The sequence below is a fragment of the Panthera leo genome, chromosome A2 (assembly GCF_018350215.1).
Source record: "Panthera leo isolate Ple1 chromosome A2, P.leo_Ple1_pat1.1, whole genome shotgun sequence".
Taxonomy (NCBI): Eukaryota; Metazoa; Chordata; class Mammalia; order Carnivora; family Felidae; genus Panthera; species Panthera leo.
Window position 1 is genome coordinate 60756658 of NC_056680.1, and position 22729 is coordinate 60779386.

The 22729-nt window shown below is 53.1% G+C and overlaps 2 protein-coding genes across 3 annotated transcripts; one reads left to right on the top strand and one right to left on the bottom strand.

Moving 5' to 3' along the window:
* The first annotated feature begins 1876 nt into the window (after positions 1-1876).
* PPIA (peptidylprolyl isomerase A) lies at positions 1877-4362 on the top strand. The gene is made up of 5 exons (XM_042927559.1): positions 1877-2008; positions 3039-3069; positions 3149-3237; positions 3453-3625; positions 4204-4362. The coding sequence occupies exons 1-5, from the start codon at positions 1940-1942 to the stop codon at positions 4334-4336; spliced, it is 495 nt and encodes a 164-aa protein (XP_042783493.1). The 5' UTR covers positions 1877-1939; the 3' UTR covers positions 4337-4362.
* Positions 4363-11202: 6840 nt separating this feature from the next.
* LOC122205176 (histone H2A.V) lies at positions 11203-21358 on the bottom strand. Of its 2 annotated transcripts, XM_042913328.1 has the most exons (5): positions 21311-21358; positions 16719-16796; positions 14080-14193; positions 12165-12294; positions 11203-11533 (listed from the first exon to the last, which is right to left on the bottom strand). In XM_042913328.1, the coding sequence occupies exons 1-5, from the start codon at positions 21311-21313 to the stop codon at positions 11472-11474; spliced, it is 387 nt and encodes a 128-aa protein (XP_042769262.1). In that variant the 5' UTR covers positions 21314-21358; the 3' UTR covers positions 11203-11471. The 2 variants fall into 2 exon arrangements, with proteins under 2 accessions (XP_042769262.1, XP_042769271.1); XM_042913337.1 differs by lacking the exon at positions 14080-14193.
* Positions 21359-22729: the final 1371 nt, after the last annotated feature.

Here is a 22729-nt window from a genome sequence, read left to right on the forward strand (position 1 = left end):
GAGAATGCCTTGAGGGAGCAGTAGGGGTGCGGACACCTGCCTGATGGAGGGTGTCTTCACGGAAAGTTCACCCTGGATGAAGCCCTGAGATGGCGGGCTGTGAAGTCACCAGTGGTCCCGGAAGATGCAAGGTGACCACGCCCGCCCCTGGGCAAGAGGCACAAGGGAGGTGAGTCACCCTCTTCCAAAGCTGTCTGTTTTCTGGATGTTTCAATGCCCTGATTTCCCCCCTATTAACTTCTCTTGCTCAGAGACGCTCTGGACAGAAGTTTTGTTTACAACCCGCTGTAGGAGCGAAGCCACAGCACTGCGCTTGTGGGTACAGAACCCAGGCTGCCCGTCCCTTTGGGCCCTGCTGAGTTCAGTCTGGTTCATCCCAGCACCGTAGGGACAGCCCTACATTCCTGAGGTTCTGGGCCTGCCCCTCCTTTGCTGGTTAGAAAGTCCAGTTCAACAGGTAAGGGTAATAATGAAGGATTCCCTACAACACCAGCTCCCCCAGAAACAAATCACCAGCGGTTAGTTTTCTTGAATTAGGCAGTGGCCTTGATGATGCTGCCGGTTACAAGAGGACAGGACTCTCAATGGCTCCAGGTAAGTCACACGGGCTGATTTCTTTTCTCATCCACACACTCGTTCCTTTCTTAGGAGAGGTCCCTAGCTGCTGCAAGGGTCAGCGTGGAGGAAGGACCGGAGTGCAGGGCGCTTGTATCTCAGGGCCTTGGGCGTTTGGTTTTCAGCCACAGGGGAACGAACGAGCAGCTTCAAGGTCACGGAGCACCAGGTGAGAAGGGCGCGGGGGGGGGGGGGGGGGGCGGGGGAAGACGGGGGGAGCAGTTTCTGGCTTTGGGGACACCCGGGGCGGGCTCCTCCCACGGCGGAGCCTCCTCAGGCACGTGTGTCAGTGGGGGCACGAAGTCCCAGCCCAGGTGCGCTCTGGTGGCAGCTAGCGACCCTTGGGATGCAGGATGCCCGACACCCGGCGCATCCCAAGGCTTCCCCGGTAGTGCGGAGAAGAAAGCGAGTTGGAAACCAGATGATGCTCTGGATACTGCAACTCAGGGGCGGACGAGAACCTGTCAAGTCCCTCCTCCGGGCTCCGCACGCACAGAGAACCGGGTCACCGCTGGCGTGCGAGCGTGGGGGCTGACCAGGGCGCGCTCCCGGGCGCCCGGGGTCGCGGCCCAGTCCTGCCCCCACGTGCGGGAGCGCAGAGGCGCAGAAGGACGGAGAAGGAGGGCGGAAGAGCACACAGCGCCTTTGCAGGTACGAGTCTGCCAGGCTCTCGAGTCAACGTTTTCCTGCTGGAGAAAATTCAGACGGACTGAGCAAGATATTTATGGAAAGTAGGGCATTTTGGAAGCATTTCGTAACTTCTCAGACGGGGACGACGGCACCTCCCGTGCGCGGAAGAGGCGATGTCCCAGCCCCCCCCGCGAGCCCCCAGATATACGCGGGGTAGCGGGGTCACCCGGGACCGGGCGACCTTGGCGGGGCGGCGCGACCTTGAGGCCTGCGTTCGCCTCAGTTGCCCCCTCTGCGCAATGGGGACACGCCCTGATCGCCGGGCTGCGTGGGTCCGCCCGCGCCGCAGACCCCTCTCCCCGCGCGCCCTCGGGCTCCGCCGGTCCCCCGGGCCTCCGTCCCCGCGCCCGGCCCCCGTCCCAGTACCCACGCCGCAGTACCGCGACGGAGCCCGCGGGCGGGAACCTGCCTGCGCCGCCAACGCGCACGCGCGCCGCCGGCCCGCCCCGCCGGCGCCGTCTCAGCTCATAGGCCAGCCACACCATCACTCCGACCGGCCAGCGGTAGCGATTGGCCAGGGTCCGGGCGCGCGACCGGCCGTGGGCGGGGCCCGGGCGGCTATAAAAGAGGCCGCGGCGGAGCTCGTGCCGCCTTGCAGACGCCGCTGCCCCGGAATCGCCCGCGCCTCTTAGCCATGGTCAACCCCACCGTGTTCTTTGACATCGCCGTGGACGGCGAGCCCTTGGGCCGCGTCTCCTTCGAGGTCGGTGGGCGGGCGGGGTGTGCCGGGCGGGCGCGGGCGGCTCCGGGGCGGCGGCGGGCGGGGGGCGCGGGCGGCGGGTGGCGCCATTTCCTGACGAGGGGCCATTTTGGGAGGCCGGGGGCGGCGGCGGACAAAGGCGGGGCGGCGCGCACGTGTTTGGGCCGCGCAGGGTCGCGGTGGGGGCTGGGTGAGGGCGATGCCCGCAGGCGCGGCCGCGGGTGTGTGCGGGCGGCGGGGGGCGGCGGCGGGCGCACTGCGGAAGCGGGCCCGGCCCCGCCCGGCGGAAGCCAGCGGCGCCCCCGCCCCGCGCAGACGACGCCGGCCCCGCCCGCGCCTAACGGTCCCCTTCCTTCGGCCGCCTCCCGGGAGCCCGCGGCCCTCGGGGTGCGCGTCCCCGCTCGCCTCCGGGGGCTCGGGCGGCCCCGCGAGAAGGGCGGGGGCGGGGCGGCCGGGAGGGGGTGGCGTTCACGCGCGGAAAGGGTGCGGGCTGAGACGGACGCCCGCGGATTACTGTGTTGAGTGGGCTGTACGCCCGCGCGGGGCCCGAACACCCGGCCCTGAGATGGCGGCGCCTGCTCCGCAGCCGGAGGGAGGGTTCGGTCGCACGTGTTCGGAACGGTTCGTGGAGGCCTAAGCAGCTGTCCTCGCGGACGGGCTTCGTCCCCTCGTGTGTGGCCAGGACGCGCCCCTCACGCGCGTGAGGGGTTCTGCGGGAGCCTCGCCGGTTTCCCGCAGTCGTGCTCGGGTGGGGGACGGGGGCACGTGGGAGACGCCCCACGGGCTGCACGGCCGTGGGTGGAGCCCTGGCTGGTGCTGGATTGGGGGGGGGGGGCGGTCTCTGTTACTCTGCGCGACCCTACAGGGCCCCGAGGCTTCAGGTAGCGGCTCTGGTTTGGGGCCGGTGGTTCTTGCAGAAGCATTCTTTTAGGGTGAGAAAGTGGGCTCGTGCCCGGGACCTCCCCCCCCCCCCGACTCCGTGAGCCGCAGTGGGGGGCAGAGGTGGTGAAGTAATGCTCCTCTTGTCTTACAGCTGTTTGCAGACAAAGTTCCCAAGACAGCAGGTTAGTTCTCTTGTCTAATTCACCGTTACCTGTTTGGATTTTAGTTGTGTGTGTGACCAATGTTTTTGTCTCTTAATAGAGAATTTTCGTGCTCTCAGCACTGGGGAGAAAGGATTTGGTTACAAAGGTTCCTGCTTTCACAGGATTATCCCAGGATTTATGTGCCAGGTATGAAATTCATGGACTCTGGTTTGGGTGGTGGTCCTTGAGCTTGAGCTACAGCTAGGAGAACGCAGCATGAGTGCATGGGAGCTGTTTTCTGCCAGTCTGGTCCGGCTTCACCTTCTAGTCCATTTAAACTTGAGTTTGAAGCTAGGTCTCTGCAGACTTGGCTTGTTTTCTGACGCTGTTGCCAGAAGTGACAGGTTTTGCTCACTCCACAGGGTGGTGACTTCACACGCCATAATGGCACTGGAGGCAAGTCCATCTACGGGGAGAAGTTTGACGACGAGAATTTCATCCTGAAGCACACAGGTCCTGGCATCCTGTCCATGGCGAACGCCGGACCCAACACGAACGGTTCCCAGTTTTTCATCTGCACCGCCAAGACCGAGTGGTAAGGGCAGATCCCTGCAGCAAGGAGCGCTGCCCGCTTCAGCCTGGCCTTGTTTCTAGCGTAGGAGTATGTGAGAAAGCCGAAATGGGGGTCCGTGGAGAAAGCAAGATACCGAGCATAGCGCAACGGGGCGCTGAACTGAGTAGTTAAGACCAGTACTTGTGGGGTGCCCACCGGCTCTGTCTGCAGAGCATGCACCCCTTTGTGTCCAGGTTGGGGGTGGAGGTAATTAACAACAATAGACTTAAAGAGCAAGTCAGCAAACTACAAAAGAGTAGTACTTAGATCTCCTTGGCCTGTGGGTGTTGGCCCTTTTTTAGGGGTCCATTCTAAATTCGGGAGTTTTGACAGGAGTTGGAGAATCTTCTGACTCCTGGTGACCTATGGTGTTGCCATTTCTGTTAGAAGGATGAGGTGTTCACTGTTGATTCACGTTAACTGGTACTGACGACGGTGCAACCCGGCCTCCAGCTGTTCTTCTGGGGGTGCAGTACTGCTCTGTGGGTCTCTGTTCTCGGGGTGCAGCGCAGGCTCAGTGGCCCCTGGGCACCAGTGCTGACGCTCCATCTCGTTTCTAGGTTGGATGGCAAGCACGTGGTGTTTGGCAAGGTGAAGGAGGGCATGAACATTGTGCAAGCCATGGAGCGCTTTGGGTCCCGGAATGGCAAGACCAGCAAGAAAATCACCATTGCTGACTGTGGACAAATCTAATAAATTTGACTCATGTTTTATCTTAACTACCAGACCATTCCTTCTGTAGCTCGGGAGAGCGCCCTTCCGCCCCCATCTGCTCGAAATCTAGAGTCCCTGTGTTCCTGCCGCAGTTCCACGGGTCCTGTGTTCTCCTTACTCCCCTCCAAGTTTAGCTGGATTGCAGAGTGAAGTTTATGATCATGAAATAAAAGCTAAACAACACTTGTCTGTCCTTGTGTGGCGCGGGGGTCCTGCAGCTTGCATTTTTTGGCAACACTGCAGTTTGCTGGATTCCACAGCTGCCATTTCTGCTTCCCTGGCCCAAAGGTCCTGGGGTGGGGGGTGTTGAAGATGTGGGTGGGGGCAAGGAAGGAAAGAGCCAGGATTTGGGGAGGGAGGTGGTGACCACGGGCAGGTGGGGTAGGTGCTCCTTTAAGGGGAGCAGGGACAAATTTGCACTTGGCACGTGGACTGGCACCACAGTAAGTGGAGAATCCCTCTAACACTGGAGAATATGTGCGCCTCTTGCTCTTCTAAGACCCCGTTATTTCTTGGTTTTGATGAAGTTTGAAAAGGGTGTTAGGAGACGCTAGTTGTGCTGTTTATCAGCAGGGAAAACTGAGTGTTGGACCTCAGGCTCTGGGGAAGGGTCTTCGGATCCGGTTTAGTCTGGGGGTATAGAATTGGGGCAAAAGGTGTGCAGTAAAGTCCAATTCTGGAATTGACAAAGTCTGGTAGACCCTGGCCTATGGGGTGCCTGGTGCTGTGACCCACGGTCCTTGCTCTCCCGGACCAGTGATCCCCTCCTGGCCCCCTCAAGGTCCCACAGTCACGAAGATCTAACGGTCACAAGCTGTAAGATTTGGCAAAGGAGAGGCCCTTCCCCTTAACTGGGCTGCAAACTGGTGACCAGAGCTAGTTGCACAGGCTGAGGGGCACCTGTCTAGAGCCCCGACACCCTCCTCTCCCTGCAGGGCCCCTCCCCACCGGGGCTCTTGACCCAGAGCCATTTCTGTCCTGATGGTGTGAGAATGTAATTTGTCGGGCTGCTGGCTGCTTCCTTCACCAAATGCTTGTGCCTCTGGGTTTGTCCCGTTTCCCCTGCCCCCTGGGTGACTGCAGTGACCTTTAATGTCCATGGATGGCTTGTGTCCAGGTGGTGATAGGCTTTCATCAACCCAACCTCACTTAGAGTTGTCCTCGAGCACGTGATCACACCTGCCTAGTCACTGATTGTGTGTATTCTGCCGCCGAGTGTCTGACACCGATGTGCCGCACTGGGTACTGGAAAAAAAGGTAACCAAAGTAGAGCGGTGCCCGACTTAGCTTTCCAAGGGTTAGGCAGGCCAGCTGCCAAGTTGGTAACATGGTGTTAGCGTGTGTAATGAGACCTCATCGGTCCCGAGTGGCTTTCCTGGAGAATTTACCAAGTGAGGGAAAGAAAGGCCCAAGCCAAGAACTTGCAAGTGCAAAGGCCGCGCTTCCCCTGCTCTGTGCATCGGTTTCCGCCTGTTTCAGGCTGTTGCCAGGCGGGAGAGAGCCGGAGAGAGCCATCAGGCGACCTTCGCACTGTCACTTCTATTATTAACATAACTACGGAGGGGCACCTGGGTGGCTCAGATAAGCATCCAACTCTTGATCTTGGCTCAGGTCGTGATCTCACTGTTCCTGAGGTCGAGCCCCATGTGGAGCTCTGTGCTGGCAGCATGGAGCCTGCTTGGCATTCTGTCTCTGTCTCTGTCTCTCTCTGCCCCTCCCCTGCTCTCAGGAGCATGCATGCACCCACTCTTTTTCAATAAGTAAACATTAAAAAAATAATTGTATGGAGATTATAATTATACACCATAAATGTACTTTTTTAAATTTTTTTAACGTTTATTTATTTTTGAGACAGAGAGAGCATGAACGGGGGAGGGTCAGAGAGAGGGAGACACAAAATCTGAAACAGGCTCCAGGCTCTGAGCTGTCAGCACAGAGCCCGACGCAGGGCTCGAACTCACGGACCGCGAGATCATGACCTGAGCCGAAGTCGGCTGCCCAACCGACTGAGCCACCCAGGCCCCCCCCTTTTTTTTTTTTAAACTCTTTAGGGACACCTGGGCGGGTCAGTAGGTTGAACGTTTGACTTCGCCTCAGGTCATGATCTTGTGGTTCATGGGTTCAAGCCCGGCATTGGGCTCACTGCTGTCAGCACAGAGCCTGCTTTGGATCCTCTGTCCCCCTCTCTCTGCCCCTCCCCTGCTTGTGCTCTCTCAAAAATAAATACTAAAAATATGTAAGATCTTTGGCCTCCACTTTTTTCTATGTCATTGGCTCCTCAAGTGGTCCAGGACGTTAACCTCAAGGAACGTGCTTGATTCTGGAGCTGCCCACTGCCACCAGTTCCTGTCCCCTGCTTATTTAGCTCCTGGATTCTCTGTAAACTGGAAGCTAGGCCGAGAATCTCAATTTAGACACAAGCTCCACATTTGTAGCAGGAAGACTTTGTGGGTGACTGTGTACGCGATCCTGCCACCTGGGGGGTGCACGCGACATCAGGCCAACTCACCAGACAGCCCCCTGGGAGGCACTGTGTCCTCTTCCCAGCGAGGAGGCAATCTGTGGGCCATACTTTGCCTCGGTCTGAACCCCGTTCCCAGACCTTTCACCTGATGGCTCTGCCTTCGCACCCGTGAACGATCTTTGCCTCGATCAATGATTATTCTGTAGTTGTAAAAACAATTTCAAATCTCTCCCTCTTCCAGTTACTAAGGGCTCACGAATTTTTACTGAACCTGTTACAAACAATACAATTTTTGACACTCAAACCACCCCCCATCTGACCAGCAGGAGCCCCTCTGAGCTGCCCTGTGTTGCTTGGACCTAGTCCCAGGGGTCTGTGAGCCCTTCCTTGTGAGCTGCAGTTATAAGAGGGTCTGGGGACAGCAGAGGTCGATGCGTCCATGCAATTGGCCACCTAACTCGGGGGGAACAGTCTTCGTTTTCACAACTGTACAGTTCACCTGTGAGCTCCCAGCTTGTACTCGTTTAACTATTAACTATTTGACTTGGCGCATGTCACATGCAGGCACTTGAGGACACCTGTGTCTGCATGTATATTTTTGCTACCTCAGACTCAACCTTGTTTCGTGTCCTCCCCTCCTCCTCCCTGTTCTCCGACTGGATTGTTTCGAAGCAAATTCCGGACATATCATAGGCACAAATATTCTAGTAAATAGTTTGTCTCTAAAAGATACGAATTTGCATTTTTAACATAACCAAAATACCACTATTTGCATCTAAAATAATGATTCCTGGGCGCCTGGGTAGTACAGTCGGTTGAGCATCCAACTCTTGATTTTGGCTCAGGTCATGATCCCAGGGTTTATGAGATTGAGCCCTGTGTCAGGCTCTACATTGACAGCTCAGACCCTGCTTCATGCCCCCCCACATCTCCCCCACTCACGTTCTCTCTCTCTCTCTCAATAAATAAAGAGCATAAAACATCAGGCAAATAAGGGCCATTGATGAATACTTATGTGATAAAATATGGTGTGATAAAATAATTATGTGATAAATATGGTAAAATATTTTTTTTAATTTATTTATTTGGAGAGACAAAAAGTGTGAGCAGGAGAGAGGCAAGAGAAAGAGAGAGAGACTCCTAAGCAGGCTCTGTCATGTCAGCTCAGCACCTGGAGCCTGCTTCAGATTCTGTCTCCTCTGCCCCTCCCCTGCTCCCAAGGGCGCGTGCACACACACACACTCTCTCTCTCAAAAAAAAAAAAAAGTTTTCTGTTGGAGGCACCTGTTAAGGCACCACAGAGGGAACACGAAGTCTGGGAGGGGACGGACTTCAACACAGGCCCAGGCCCGTGAGCGGGGTGGGGGACAGGTACATGCAGGGCAACAAGGACCACCCGTGGGGGTGGAGGGCAGGGCCCAGCTGTTTGACTTCCTCTCCATTAGAAAACAAAACAAGGGGCACCTGGGTGGCCAGCTCAGGTCATGATCTTCGGGCTTGTGAGTTTGAGCCCACATTGGGCTCTGTGCTGACAGCGTGGAGCCTGCTTAGAATTCTCCCTCTCTCTGTCCCTTCCCTACTCTCTCTCAAAATAATCTTAAAAAAATTCCTCTTTAAAAAACTGAAAACAATTCTAGGAACACCACAAGCAACTGCCAAAGGGAGGCCGGTATCTGAAGCAATTACCTAGAAAACTCTAGTAAAAGTCACTCTTCTCTATTTTGCCTTCTTTGCTATTGTTACTTTGGCTTCCGGAAACTACTAAAATTTCACAGGATAATCGCGGGCCCACTCAACACAGAAACCTCAAAATACGTGCTAACTGAATCCAAAATTGAAATGTTCTTTCTTATTCCTGCCTTGTAAATCAAAGAGAAGTTCGGCAGGAATTCTGGATGCATAAGGATGGCAAGCGTGTCCCCCACCGGCGCCCCCCGTGGAATGCTGGGACAGGCCCCTTCCGGGAGAGCGGCTGGCACAGCCCAACCGGCAGTTTTCACATGGCAGGCGCCAGGTGCCCCCCGACGAAGTACCGCAGGGAGTACAGTGTCACCTGGGAATTATTTTTGTGAAAAAGCAAAACGCAACAAAAGCCAACCCCTCAAGATCTTTTGGCTTACGGGAAATTTAGGGGACAGAAAGACATCTCAAATACCAGCAGGATGCATTCAGTAAAACTGAGAAAATTCCACAAACAACCCCGTTTCTTTAAAAATTGTAAGGAAAAGGGAAGAGAAACCTATGGATTAAAGAGAAACAAGGTGGGGGAGGTGCCTACAGGACTCGGTTGAGAGTCCGACTTCGGCTCAGGTCATGATCTCACAGTTTGTGGGTTCGAGCCCCTCATCGGGCTCTGCACTGACAGCTCGGAGCCTGGAGCCTGCTTCGGATTCTGTGTCTCCCTCTCTCTCTGCCCTCCCCCGCTCATGCTCTGTCTCAAAAATGAATATAAACATTTAAAAAACTTAAAAAAAAAAAAAAAAAGAAAAGAAACAAGAGGGATCAACAAAATCTAGGATATAGGACAAGCTAGGGCACCAGGCCGGCTCAGTCGGTAGAGCATGCAACTCGTTCTTGGGGTTGTGAGTTCGAGCCCCATGCTGACTGCAGAGGTTAAACAAACTTAAAGGAAAAAAAAGGGGCACCCGGGTGGCTCACTTGGTTCAGTGTCCAACTTTGGCTCAGGTCACGATCTCACAGTTTGTGAGTTCGAGCCCCGTGTTGGCTCTGTGCTGCTGACAGCTCGGAGCCTGTTTCAGATCCTGTCTCCCTCTCTCAAAAATAAAAAAAGATCCAGAACACATCTGGATCTTGATTCAAACCAACCATAAACAAATTGATAGGAAAGCGTGAACACCAAATAGATCAGATACTATAAAATGCTGTCAGGGCACCTGGGTGGCTCAGTTGGTTAAGTGTCTGACTTCAGCTCAGGTCATGATCTCACAGTTTGTAAGTTTGCGCCCCACATCAGGCTCTTCACGGACAGCTTGTAACCTGCTTGGGTTCTGTCTCCCTCTTTCTGTGTCCCTCCCCCGCCAAATAAAGTTTAAAAAAAATCTTAAAAAATAAAACATTAAATGCTGTTTTAAGATTGTGATTATGCCCCATCTTTAGAGACTCACACTTAAGTATAGATATAAGGCAGGAAGTCACGCCTGAAACAGGATTCAAACCAACCCACCAGGGAGCCAACAGGTGGAACAATGCTGACCGCAGGAGGGTTGTTGGAAGGTGGAGGGTAAGTACACGGGGGTTCATTATACTCTTCTCTTTATTGTTCTGTATTTTTGAAAATTTCCATAATAAAATAAGTTTTTTTTAAATGAGAGCTTTGTTTTGATAGAGCTAGATTATAAAACATTGAAAGATCTTTTTTTAATGAAGACTTCCAAGCAGAAAAAGAGTTTGTGATGGACTATTAGTTGGTACATTAAACCTTACAAGTTACTTAAAAGCTGACAAAGTAAAATATTTTTTTAAATATGGCACCAACTGCTGGATGTTACTATGTCAACAGAAGACCACTAAAAGCTGGAGGTTTAAGTAAAAGCAGAAAACTGATAGACTGAACTTTGATCCAGGTAAGAGTGTGGGATCCGGAGTCTGCTGAATCGAGGCCTGTCTCCCAGCCCTGCGAGTCCTACCTACTAGATAAATGTCTTCCAGCAAGTAACTTCTGGGCACCTCAGTTTCTGCATCTTTAAAAGCGGGGGGGGGGGGCGCCTGGGTGGCGCAGTCGGTTAAGCGTCCGACTTCAGCCAGGTCACGATCTCACGGTCCGTGAGTTCGAGCCCCGCGTCAGGCTCTGGGCTGATGGCTCAGAGCCTGGAGCCTGTTTCCGATTCTGTGTCTCCCTCTCTCTCTGTCCCTCCCCCGTTCATGCTCTGTCTCTCTCTGTCCCAAAAATAAATAAACGTTGAAAAAAAAAAAATAAATAAATAAATAAATAAAAGCGGGGGGGGGGGGGGGCGGGGCGGGGAGTAAAAGTCTGGATCACTAAGGCACTCAGTTCAGGGCCTGCCATGGTAAGTGCTCAGTGGACGAGTCCACTACCCTAGGTCATCAATCCTAAACGCATGCGTTTTCCTATTCCGGCATCTCTGGATTGGGGAGCGTCCCACAGCTGATGGCGCCCCATGGTTTACTTGGCCGTTTTTCCTTCTTTTGGGGTGTGTAACACGACGGTTTGTACCGCAAGTGGATGGCACCTACTGATATGGTAGCACACGGTGATATGGTATCAATCCTGGTAAATCTAGATTCCCAATTTGTTCTCAGATTATCCTGAATATAGAATAACCGATTTGAAATCTAAAAAATTTCAAAGTATGAGCAAAATATTTCCAACACGTCACGAACAGAACAGTTTTGAGACCAATTCTTTTTGTAAAAAATGGTTTATCAATTCCGTTTTTGTATAAAACACAACGGGAGAAACCTAGCCAATCACCACACAAGCGCTGCCGCGTGGAAAGGTACTTTATCAAACTTTGAGCCTAAGAACGTACAAATGTCTCTTATCTTGTCTACAGTAATTGTCTAAGCTTTTCCATCTGCCTCTTTTTAAAAACCCCCCATGTCCCCATTATTTCTTCTGTCCCGGTTACAGTACAATGACGGGAGGAAGGGGCTGGTTAAAACAATGCTCTACGCGGTTTTCTGCTGTCCCTTCTTTCCGATCAGAGACTTGTGGATGTGCGGGATCACACCTGGAAGAGAACGGAAACATATGAACGACTCTCCACGGGCGCTCTCTCCACCTCGGGGCCTCCCCGGAGAGCAACTCCCCAGATATGAAATCTGCCGATGGCCCTCTTCACACACCCACCCCACGCCTAGGCCTCCCTCTCTTGAGGTCTGGGAACCCCCCTAAAACTACATAAAACACCGCTTTTATGGACTTTGGGGAAGAGGAAGCATAGCTTTCAAGAGCTTCTCCGAAGGTGACCCGGAAGGGATTCAGGTGTTCATCTCACCTTCACTGACCCTGACTCACTCAATCACCTCAGCCCTGACTTTCAAGGGCATCACACAGAGCAGGTTCTCAGGATCATCTTTAAGACACCGCTACAAGGGTATGGGAAATATTTAAAACCCCAGGTTTTAAGGATCATTTATGAGATTTAGACAAGGAATGTGCCAAACTAAAGCAGTGCTATATCTGGCCATAGCATTTATTGGGATCAGAATATAAAGGAGCCTTTACTGTAACGTAACAGACTCAACACTCCTGGAGTCCTGGAATCCTGGAGTCGAGGTCTGTATGAGTTCTAGGGTCACTGATTGAATGATGTCAGAACGGCCAACGGCCACGTGGGCGGGAGTGGGGATCCTACGTACCACCCCCGGCGATGGTTGCCTTGATGAGGGAGTCCAACTCTTCATCGCCGCGGATTGCGAGCTGCAGGTGGCGCGGGGTGATCCGCTTTACCTTGAGGTCCTTGGAGGCGTTACCCGCCAGCTCCAGCACCTGCAAAGCACCGTGAGACGATGCATCAGAGGCTCAAGTGCGTGAGGCTCAGCGCAGACCTGCAGTTATAGCTACACAGACCTGTACGGTATCTGCACAGAAGACACACAATGCATATGAGCCGGTAATGTGGGTTTCTTTTTCACATTTCTGATGCTTTCATAGGAATCTTGTTACTTCGCTAGGGTCTCTTATATTCATTTTCTGCAGGACAGCTAGACCCCTGAGCAAGAACCCACTTCTCCAGAAAGAAGGGCAAGGGATAACACTATTTCCCTAGCCAAGATTCCGAATGCGAACATCAAGGAAAATTGTGATTTCAGTATGGCCCCATAGTCTATTTTTGTCCAGCCCTTAATGGACGGAACTTATTTCTTAGTACTTGTAGAAAAGTTTAAAAAATAATTTCTTACTCAGAGTTTTTAACATCACTGGGTCCTCTAATCTAGAGGCAATATACTAGAAGCCCTTTATTCTAGAATGGGAATTTTCAACTAAAACAATTCCAAAGTCCCAGCTGGCCATAAAAACTGCATTTCTAATTTGTTTTGTTTTGCCTCTACAGACTATACTGGCATTATAAAACCTTTGATGGAAGTCCTACAAAAAAAAACTCCACAGAGCCTCGCTTAAAAAGAGCAGTGGGAAGTCCCCGTGTATGTCAGAAGCAGCGGGGACCCCTGCTTCTTCCTCCCAAGACTCTGACCCATCTGGGCACCAGTATCTTTTGGAAGCTCCAAGTGACCCTAGTGTGAAGCTACTGACTTCAGATTTCAGTATTTTCTTTGCATCCTACTATGACTAACACCCCAAACACAAATACCTGAAAATATGTTAACTGCTTACATAAATGCTCATGGTCTAATCTTAACCTAAAAACTTGTACTTAAAGTTCCTGGGAATAAAGAAAATGGGAGTCTGGATGAGACCTGGAACATTCTGAGTCAGAAGAATATGCCTCCACGTGATGAATGAAACGTGTACCTTCCTGAAAAGTCTGCCACTCACCAAACACAAACTGGTGTAAGGCTGAAGGAGAAGGTGGGGTGGGGGGAGGCCCCGTGTCCCTGTCTCAGGACCTAACACCGTAGAAACCGCCTGGAGTGCAGGGACCAGATGAAGTTAATGAGATGACGGCATTAACAGTTCACACACACCCCAAACTCCCACCTTTCAGTCCGGGTCCCCACCACACGATCGCGGGGAAGAACTTCCCTCTGTTTCTAACCGCCTGACCTGCTTGCTACTCATCCTGCCCTGACTGGGGCGGACAGTACAGGGATGGGGGGTGGTCGCAGCCTTCAGGGGGTTCTCCTTACAAGGGGCTGGTCCATCACCCAGGTGTTAAGAATTTCACCCAATCAGCCCATCTTCCTGCAATGTCACACTGGCCAAGACCCAGCAGTCTACGCAGGCAACCACGCAGAGAAGAGGGTTCGTCTGCTCTTCCACCAGATTCCACCATCAGAATGGATGTGTAATGTACATCACCCTGGCAAACTCTGCCCCCTCCCCCCCCATCTTCACGAAGAGATCATGATTTCAGTTCACAAACTTCCCGCTGAGGGTTCGCTTCCTTAGTAGCGGAGTACCGCAGGCACCGGACACATGTTACCTCCTGCAGACGTGGGGCTACGGACCCTGCCTTAACTCAGCATGAGTGCATCAAGGTCCTTCCCACACGGGGCTGGGTGCCACCGGGCTGGGTGCCGAGGAGGCGCCCCCTCCCCCGTGGGCTCTACCACTCCGCACCCGGTGCACCTGCCGGGACCGCGCACGACTGACCTCAGCTGTGAGGTACTCCAGGATCGCGGCGCTGTACACCGCGGCTGTGGCGCCGACCCTCCCGTGGCTCGTGGTGCGGGTCTTCAAGTGTCTGTGGATGCGGCCCACGGGAAACTGAAAGACAGAGCATCCAGGTGGGAGGCACCACGGCCTTACCAGCCCGCTACCGAGCGAGACCAAAGGCGGAGCAGACCGTGAACTCGCTTGCACGGATCAGAGAAGTCAGACCCACTTAACAAGGAACAGTTGCTAGCACCTGTGTGTTGCAGTAAGGGCCTAGAGGTCCCACCTCTGCCCTCCTGAGGAGAGACTGGCGGGGGGGTGGGGGGGGGGTGGTCTGAGGAACTAGCTTCTGAAGACGGGCAGCCGGCACAGCACAGCCCAAGGAGTGGCCAGGTGTGTGAAGACGGGCAGCCGGCACAGCACAGCCCAAGGAGGGGCCAGGTGTGTGCTGGTGCCAGACTTGACCCTTGACCACTGACCCCTCCGCCCTCCGGGGCAGCCTCGCAGCCGGGTGGGGGGGGTGGCCAGCTCCCGGCTCCCTCCCTGCGGCTGACAGCTATGCTAACTCTCCTGGGGACTCTCCGAGGACAGACTTTCTCCAATGTGTCCTCAGGCATGTCGCCCCCACGGCCCCCTTCTCACGCACTTTCTGTGACCCTTCGCCACGCCAGCACCACAACAGCTCAACCCCCACCCCCATGCCTTCCCCCCTGCACCTGTCCTCTGAGCCTCACAGCAAACAACCCCACTCCAGCCCGTCCCCTGCTCTCCTTTCCAAAGGCAAAACTTAAAAGCAAATCCTGGACACCTAACTGTCCTCTCACCTGTTTTTTTTTTTTCCAATTTTTTTGTAATGTTTATTTTTGAGAGAGAGAGAGAGACAGAGCATGAGTGGGGGAGGGGCAGAGAGAGAGGGAGACACAGAATCTGAAGCAGGCTCCAGGATGTCAGCACAGAGCCTTATGCGGGGCTCAAACTCGCAAACTGCGCGATCATGACCTGAGCTGAAATCAGATGCTCAACCGATTGAGCCACCCAGGCACCCCAAGTCCCGTCACCTGTTCTATTCTTTTTATTTATTTATTTAAAAAAATTTTTTTTTTAACATTTATTTATTTTTGAGACAGAGAGAGACAGAGCATGAACGGGGGAGGGGCAGAGAGAGAGGAAGGCACAGAATCGGAAGCAGGCTCCAGGCTCCGAGCCATCAGCCCAGAGCCCAATGCGGGGCTCGAACTCACGGACCGCGAGATCGTGACCTGAGCCAAAGTCGGACGCTCAACCGACTGAGCCACCCAGGTGCCCCTCACCTGTTCTATTCTAACCCAACCTTGGCTTTTGCCATTGCTCTTAAAGGTAGGTGGTGGCACTTTAACTGCCAAATCCAGTAGCCATTTTTAGATTCAATCCTCGAGGACTCGAGCCTCTCTGTGCCCTCGGGCCGGTCCCAGCCTTCCCGGGACTCCCAGGCTGCATGTGGGGTCCGCCCAAGGCCCCCCGTTCCCCTCTCGTCCTCTGTGACCAGACTCACTGCGGCACGAGCTCCCAAATTTACACATGTGATCTCAACTTTGTAATTCTTTTCATCATTCCTCTTGGAAAGGGGACTCAAATCTACAACTTGGAGACATTTTCCTGAGAATGTTTCGGTGGAACTTCAAATGACTCACCTTCAACTTCTCTCCTGACGCATTCTTGCTACAACATAAACTCCTCTGATGCTGTGCTTCTAAGCCTTATAGAACCCCCGTGCCTCCCTGTCCACTCTCGGGAGACACATGTGCCTTCTATTCCTTCTGCTGCACGGGGTTTAGGTGCGCCTACCTCAGTCCTAAAGCGCGGCACAGCCTCCGTCACCTGACCTCATCACCTGCCCTCTCGCGGACAAGGGTCACTGTCGGTCACTGACGCCCCTGCCCCCGGCAATGCTCAGGGAGAGCCCAGCTAGTCACCCTCAAGGGGGAGTTCCCTCCCCCTCCCCTCGGTGCCCCTGGCTCAAGGCACTCTCCCGCTCCACAATGTTCAGTGGCTCCCCGCCACCGCCAAGAAGAAAACCCAAACCTTACAGTCTGGCCTGCAAACTGTCCTGTTTCAAAGTCTCCTCCTCTAGGTAGGTGCGGTTCTCGCTCATTCAGAAACACTGGAGTTTGTGGATCAAAGTTGCAACAACTCAAATGCGTGAAGTTTGAAAGTATTTAGTGTTTTGAGCGTATCACTCTGGCTCAAACTGAAGGAAGCTCAAGGGGAGACATCCAGGGGACGGGTGCACCGCCCGGTCCTCCCCCAAGCTCTGTGTCTGCCTCAGGGTGAACACACATGGCGCGGACAGTCCCCGGAAGACAAATCACAGCATACTTACTTTCATGGGGGTCAATTTATAACAAAAACAGGAACATAATTATAATCTAGAAATAACAGATTTTAAGAGCTCATTTAACACCGCTTCATAACTTGTTCTCATTTGGAAGAATCCAAATTAAAAGACTGTTGCATTGGGATTTTAATTTTTGACCACTCACTCTCATTAAAAGGTCAGCGGTACAAGTATAATTTTGCAAGTAATGAAACATTTATGGGTCCTAAATTACAACAATGAAGAAAATAACCCAGTCGTGAATTATGACGGCATCAATTACCTGGAGCCCAGCTCTCTGCGAGCGAGACACTGCCTTAGCCTTGGCCTTCCCGCTGTCCTTTCCGGCTTTCCCTCCAGCCTAAGTGAAAGAGAAAAGAAAAAAAAACAAACAAACCTCCAGATGAAGACTCGAAAATGCTATTTCAAAAACATTTGGGAAACAATTTTCTCCACTTTTACTTCAGGTAGTTAAAAAATATACATTTGTAAGTGATCCCTTTCTTCAATTTCAAATATACATGTGTTATATCATTATTTACTAACTTATGTAAATATGATGTCAAACCTTAAATTCTTATTTAAATTGAGTTTTCTATAAGTTTGCCTATTTTTCTTGAATTTCACACCAAAGAATCTTCATCAAGTCAACATAACTTTCATGCTGGAAATATTTCATAACGTAGTGATTTTTAAAATTGTTAACATATCGGGGAGCCCGGGTAAGCTCAGTCGGTTAAGCTTCTGACTTCAGTTCAGGTCCTGATCTCATGGTTCGTGAGTTCGAGCCCCATAGCAGGCTCTCTGCTGTCAGTGTGGAGCCTGCTTGGGATCCTGTCCCTCTTTCCTTCCCTCTCCCACCATACTTTCTCTCTCTCAAAAATAAATAAGCATTAAAAAAACTGCAGAAACTTAAGAAAAAAAAAAGAAGTTAGCTCTTTTGGGAGAGAAAAAAGCACCTTAGAAGAAACCCAAAAATTAAACGCAGAATTAACATCCGGCCCACCAACTGCACTTGGGGGTCTCTACCCAAAGAACTGAAACCGGCAGAGGACTCAATGCAGCAACACACAGGCAAGTCCACAACAGCCTCAGGACAGAAAGGGCTCCAGGGCCTACTGAGGAACTAATGATCAACAAAAGGGGGTGTACACACACCATGGAACAGCATTCGGCTATATAAAGGAAATTGTGGTACGCCCTATGCCAGATAAACTGAAGATGTGATGCTACGTGAAATAAACCAGTCTCCAAAGGACACGTTGTAGGATTCCTCTTATATGAGGTGCCTAGTCAAAAATCAGAAGGGGGGGGGCAGCTGGGGGGCTCAGTCGTTAAGCGGCGACTTCGGCCCAGGTCATGATCTCCCAGCTGGGGAGTTGCAGCCCCACATCGGGCTCTGTCTGTGCTGACAACTCAGAGCCTGGAACCTGCTTTGAATTCTGTGTCCCTCTCTCACTTTGCCCTTTTCCCGCTCACGCTCTGTCTCACTCTCTCAAGAATAGACAAACATTAAAAAATAAAAATAAAAAAAATCAGAGGGGGAGAAAGTACAATGGTAGTTGCAGGAGACTGGAGACAGGGTTGGAATGGAGAGTTACTCACTTTGGGAAGAAGTTTTGGAGGTGACTGGCAGTGACGGCTGCATAACAGTGTTAAATGTCCTTAACATCAGTAATTGCACATTAAAGATGGCTAAAATGGCAAGTTTTAGTATGTATATTTTAAAAAAAGAACCTCTTATACTAAAAAGGTTAAACAAATCCTACTATCAATAGATAGTAAAAAAAAAAAAAAAAACAAAACAAAAAAACCTCAGGCACCTGAGTGGGTCAGTTAAGGGAGCAACTTTTTTTTCTCTTAATTTTTAAAAATATGTTTATTTTTGAGAGGGAGTACGTAAGCAAGGGATGGGCAGGGGGAAGGGGCCAACTCTTGATTTCAGCTCCCAGGGTCGTGGGATCAAGCCCCAAGTGGGGGGCTCTGCTCTGAGCATGAAGCTTACTTGGGTCTCTATCTCTCTCTCTCCCCCTCCCTCAACTGTACTCACTCTGTCTCAAATAACTAATTAAATAGGAGCACCTGGGTGACTCAGTCAATTAAACGTCCTGCTCTTGATTTTTGGCTCAGGTCATGATCTCAGTTTGTGAGACTGAGCCTCATGCTGGGCTCTGCACTGACCATGCAGAGCCCGCTTGGGATTCTCTCTGCCCTTCCCCCACCCCACCACCTCTCGTGTGTGTGTGTGTGTGTGTGTGTGTGTGTGTGTGTGTGTGTGTGTGTGTTAGTATTCTCTCATATTGATTGATAGATAGATAGATAGATAGATAAATACTTGGCTGGTTGAGGTTTAAAACAAGAAAAACAAAAAAGCAATCCTGCCAGGACTTGCCTACAGTTTTGCTCACAGCTTGTTTTTCCCACATTGCAATTCTCTTTTATTCCTGAATAAAATCATTTTTTATTGGTAAGGTCAATCAATGAATGAAAAGTAAACCAAACCTGCTGGATGCCTGGGTGGTTCGGTTGGACATCCAACTTTTGATTTTGGCTCATGGTTCATGGGTTCGAGCCCCATGAACCTGTGCTGACCACGGAGCCTGCCTGGGATTCTCTCTCTCTCAAAATAAATAAATAAACATTAAAAAAAAAAAATACTCAACGGGCGCCTGGGTGGCTTAGTCAGTTAAGCGTCTGACTTCCGCTCAGGTCATGATCTCGGGGTTTGTGGGTTCAAGCCCCGCGTTGGACACTGTGCTGACAGCTCAGAGCCTGGAGCCTGCTTTGGATTCTGTGTCTCCCTCTCTCTCTGCCCCTCCTCCACACACACACTGTCTCTCAAAAATAAAACGTTAAGGGGCACCTGGGTGGCGCAGTCGGTTAAGCGTCCGACTTCAGCCAGGTCACGATCTCGCGGTCCGTGAGTTCGAGCCCCGCGTCAGGCTCTGGGCTGATGGCTCGGAGCCTGGAGCCTGTTTCCCATTCTGTGTCTCCCTCTCTCTCTGCCCCTCCCCCATTCGTGCTCTGTCTCTCTCCGTCCCAAAAATAAATAAAAAAACGTTGGAAAAAAAAAAAATAAAATAAAATAAAAAAAAATAAAACGTTAAAAAAAATAAAAAATAAAAAAAATAAACATTAAAAATTCTTTTACATAAAAAAAGGAAAATATTATGCAGCCATTTCAACAAATGAGACAAAGATATGTGTGATAAACACCCACAAAACTCTTAAGTAGAAAAGGCAAAGTATGTACCAGTGCAGGGAGCTTTTCCTTACATAAACATGGGGTCTTCTATGCAGAGTATGTGTGCACACAGATTTCCAGAAGAACACACAATAGGTTAGAAAAGCTATTTGCCTCTGGCGGGGGGGGGGGGGGGGGGGGGGGGGAATACCAAGAATCTGACTTGAGAGAGAAACTACTGTTTTCTTTGGACTGTTTAATTTTACCATTTAAGTCTATTATGGTTTCCCTTTTTTAAAAAAAAAAAAATGGTTTACAAGACGGGCAAGCTGTTCAAGGGTCTACATTTTCGAAGCAGAGGATAAGCAATGAAATGGCATATCCCCTTTATAATGTTTTTCTTAAAATTTTTAAGCTAAAAAAAAATCAACTGCACATAGTCCCCCCCAACTGCACGCCTCAGGTGATTTAATGTTTATTTCCCGGAACGACATAAAAAAAAAAAAAAATACAGGTCTTGGCACGTATTAGAAGCAGGAAAAAAGTTTAAGAACAAATTCCTATGTTTTTCACATTTAGCACTTTAGCAGGAGACAGTGATTTAAGTTTAACAGAGGGGACTGAGAAGCTCTAGGTTTCTACAGGATGCCTTGTATGTTTTAATAATTTCTGATCACACTGATATACGATAAAAAGATTTTTGTAGAATTTTTTGATTTCTGAATTTGGCTTACATAACAACACATTCCCACTTCTTCCTCAAGTACAGAAATTGTTTCAGCTCTATCTGTCCCGGAATAAAATGTAAAAACCTTTCAACAGGCGCAGGAATCTAAAATCTCAATCACCGTGCCTCCAGGGCCGAATCAGGAAATAAGAACTAGTTACCAATCCAAAGCCACCAAACCGCAAAAGCCCGAATTGACTCTTCATAGGCAACTTCAGCCTGTGTCCAATCCATCCTGTTTACTGTCTGATTTGCTTTTTAAGGAGGCAGGCGTGAAATCACGGTTTTAAGAACAACAGACGTCACGACTCTGCCAGGTGTGGGGGCCGCGGTCACCTTCCGGACACCAGCCACCAAGTTGCCCGGCGCTCCGCCCGGGTCAGCTCGCACTCGAGAAGCCAGCGGGCGATTCCGCCCCGGATTGGGCACGTCCACCTCCCGCAGCTGACGCGGGTCCGCGTCCCAGGGGCGGAGGGGTCACCGGCCGGGGTCCGCATCCCGGGAAGGGAGGGGACACATGTCGGGGGTCCGCGTCTCGGGGACGAAGGGGCCCGGCCGGTGGTCCGCGTCCCGGGGGCCGAGGGAGCATCGGCTTGGGGTCCGCGCCCCGGAGAACGAGGGAGCGCCGGACGGGGGTCCCTCCCAGCCGGACACCGGGTCTCCTTCCAGCAGGGCACCTGCTCCCGGAGCCCCGACGTCAGCATCCCAACAACTAGCTGACAAGTCTCCGCCGCCGCTATTTTTAGATCCCGCGGCCAACCCGTAATTTTAGCGGCTTGGTGGAGGGACGCAGGTCTGAGGCACCGCGCCGGGGGACACGGGGAGCGCCCACCCGCCCGGGACGCAGGCCGGCCGCAGGGCCCTCTCCCCGCGCTCCACGCCGGCGCCACGGCGGGCGAGGCGGCACCGCGCAGCGTCAACAGGTAGCGCCACTCGCCGCCGCCCGGCCGGTCGCTGCCCTCACCATGGTCTCGGCCGCTCCCGCCCTCGCTCCCGCCGAGCCGCCGCCGAGCCGCCGCCGAGCCGCCGCCGAGCCGCCGCCCCGCAGCACCGACCACCACCGCCGCCGCCGCCGCCGCCGCCGCCGCCGCCGCCGGAGCCCGGACAATAACCGGGACCCGCTTCGCGCCGCCCCGACCAATCCCCGCTCGCCTTGCTAATTTGAACCCCGGAGGCCGCCCAATCGCACACCCCCTTCTAGTCCGGCCCCGCCCCCGGCACCACCTCCCTAACGGCTGTTTGTTTTTGCACACGGCACACGGGGGCGGGGCCTCCAGCCCCGACAAGGACCGCCCTTCGTGCGAGCGGGGGCGGGGCCACGCGCCGCTCTCCGCCTGTCTCCAAGGCTCGGGCCGGATGAATGGAGGGGCGGACCAATGAGGACGGACGGCTGGCAGAACTCAGCCAATGAGAACCTTGCCCGCGAGCAGGGGAGGCGGGTTGCCGGGAACGACAGCGGGGTTAGCCAATGTGTGGGGTGACTGGAGGTGGTGGCCGCTTTCCCGCGCGTTCTCTGCGGGGAGTAGTCTCTGAGTTGCGTTCTGGGCGGAAGTAGCGGTGGGCGTCGCCTGCGTGCGCGCCTTCTCGCGAGCCTGTGGCTCTCAGGGGCGTCCGAGCGCCGAGACTAGGGGAAGCGGTCGGCCTTCTCAGGACTGGCCCCGCAGGGATGTTCCTGTCTTTTCCTTCTCCCGCGTCCGGCATCAGCCTTTGTCCCCTCGCCGCCCTCTCCGAAGCCGCAGGCGTCCTCTTCCCGGCGCTCCCGCCAGGGGTTCGTGCGTGCGCGCAGGGCAGGGACGTAGGGCGAGCGGAGGGGAGGGGGAGCGCCCGCACCGCCGGCCGGGACCCCACAGATTCCCGTGGGGGCTTCCTCGTGAAGTCCGGGTGGTCCCGGTGCGGGCGGGGGTGGCGGAGAGGAGGGCACCCTGCAACCCCGAGTCTGGCTCCAGAGCAGGTTCCCGCCGCGCCCGGGCGCCCTCCCCGCGCCCCCGGCCCACCCCCAGCGCTCACCTGCAGACCCCGGTTCTCCCTGCGCCCTCGGTGACTCCCTTGCTCTCCGAGCTCAACTGAGATCTGGGCCGTTCCCCCACCCCCACCCCCAGCGCTCACCTGCAGACCCTGGCCTTCCAACAACGCCGGGGGGAACGCAAACTCGCGCAGCTCCGAGCGCTGGCTCGGGCGGTGCGACCCGTGGGGACGCCTGACCCCGAGCGCTCGCTCCCTGGCTGCGTGGTCCGCGCAGGGCACCGCGTATGCCCACGCCTGTGTGGTCATTAAATCTGCCCGCAAGAGTGCCCACCGCGCAGCGTTGGGGTGAGCGCTCACTCAGCAACCTAGGAGGAAGCGTCCTGTTCCTAGCACGGGGTCATGTCCGATACACGGTCAC

Excerpts from the sequence above, each read along its gene's own strand:
- PPIA (XM_042927559.1), top strand. The coding sequence starts at position 1,940 with ATGGTCAACCCCACCGTGTTCTTTGACATCGCCGTGGACGGCGAGCCC. Across the intron at positions 3,070-3,148 it reads CAAAGTTCCCAAGACAGCAG|AGAATTTTCGTGCTCTCAGC; the intron begins GTTAGTTCTCTT and ends GTCTCTTAATAG. Across the intron at positions 3,238-3,452 it reads TCCCAGGATTTATGTGCCAG|GGTGGTGACTTCACACGCCA; the intron begins GTATGAAATTCA and ends CTCACTCCACAG.
- LOC122205176 (XM_042913328.1), bottom strand. Across the intron at positions 14,194-16,718 it reads CGCAGAGAGCTGGGCTCCAG|TTTCCCGTGGGCCGCATCCA; the intron begins GTAATTGATGCC and ends TCTGTCTTTCAG. Across the intron at positions 11,534-12,164 it reads GGCAACCATCGCCGGGGGTG|GTGTGATCCCGCACATCCAC; the intron begins GTACGTAGGATC and ends GTTCTCTTCCAG.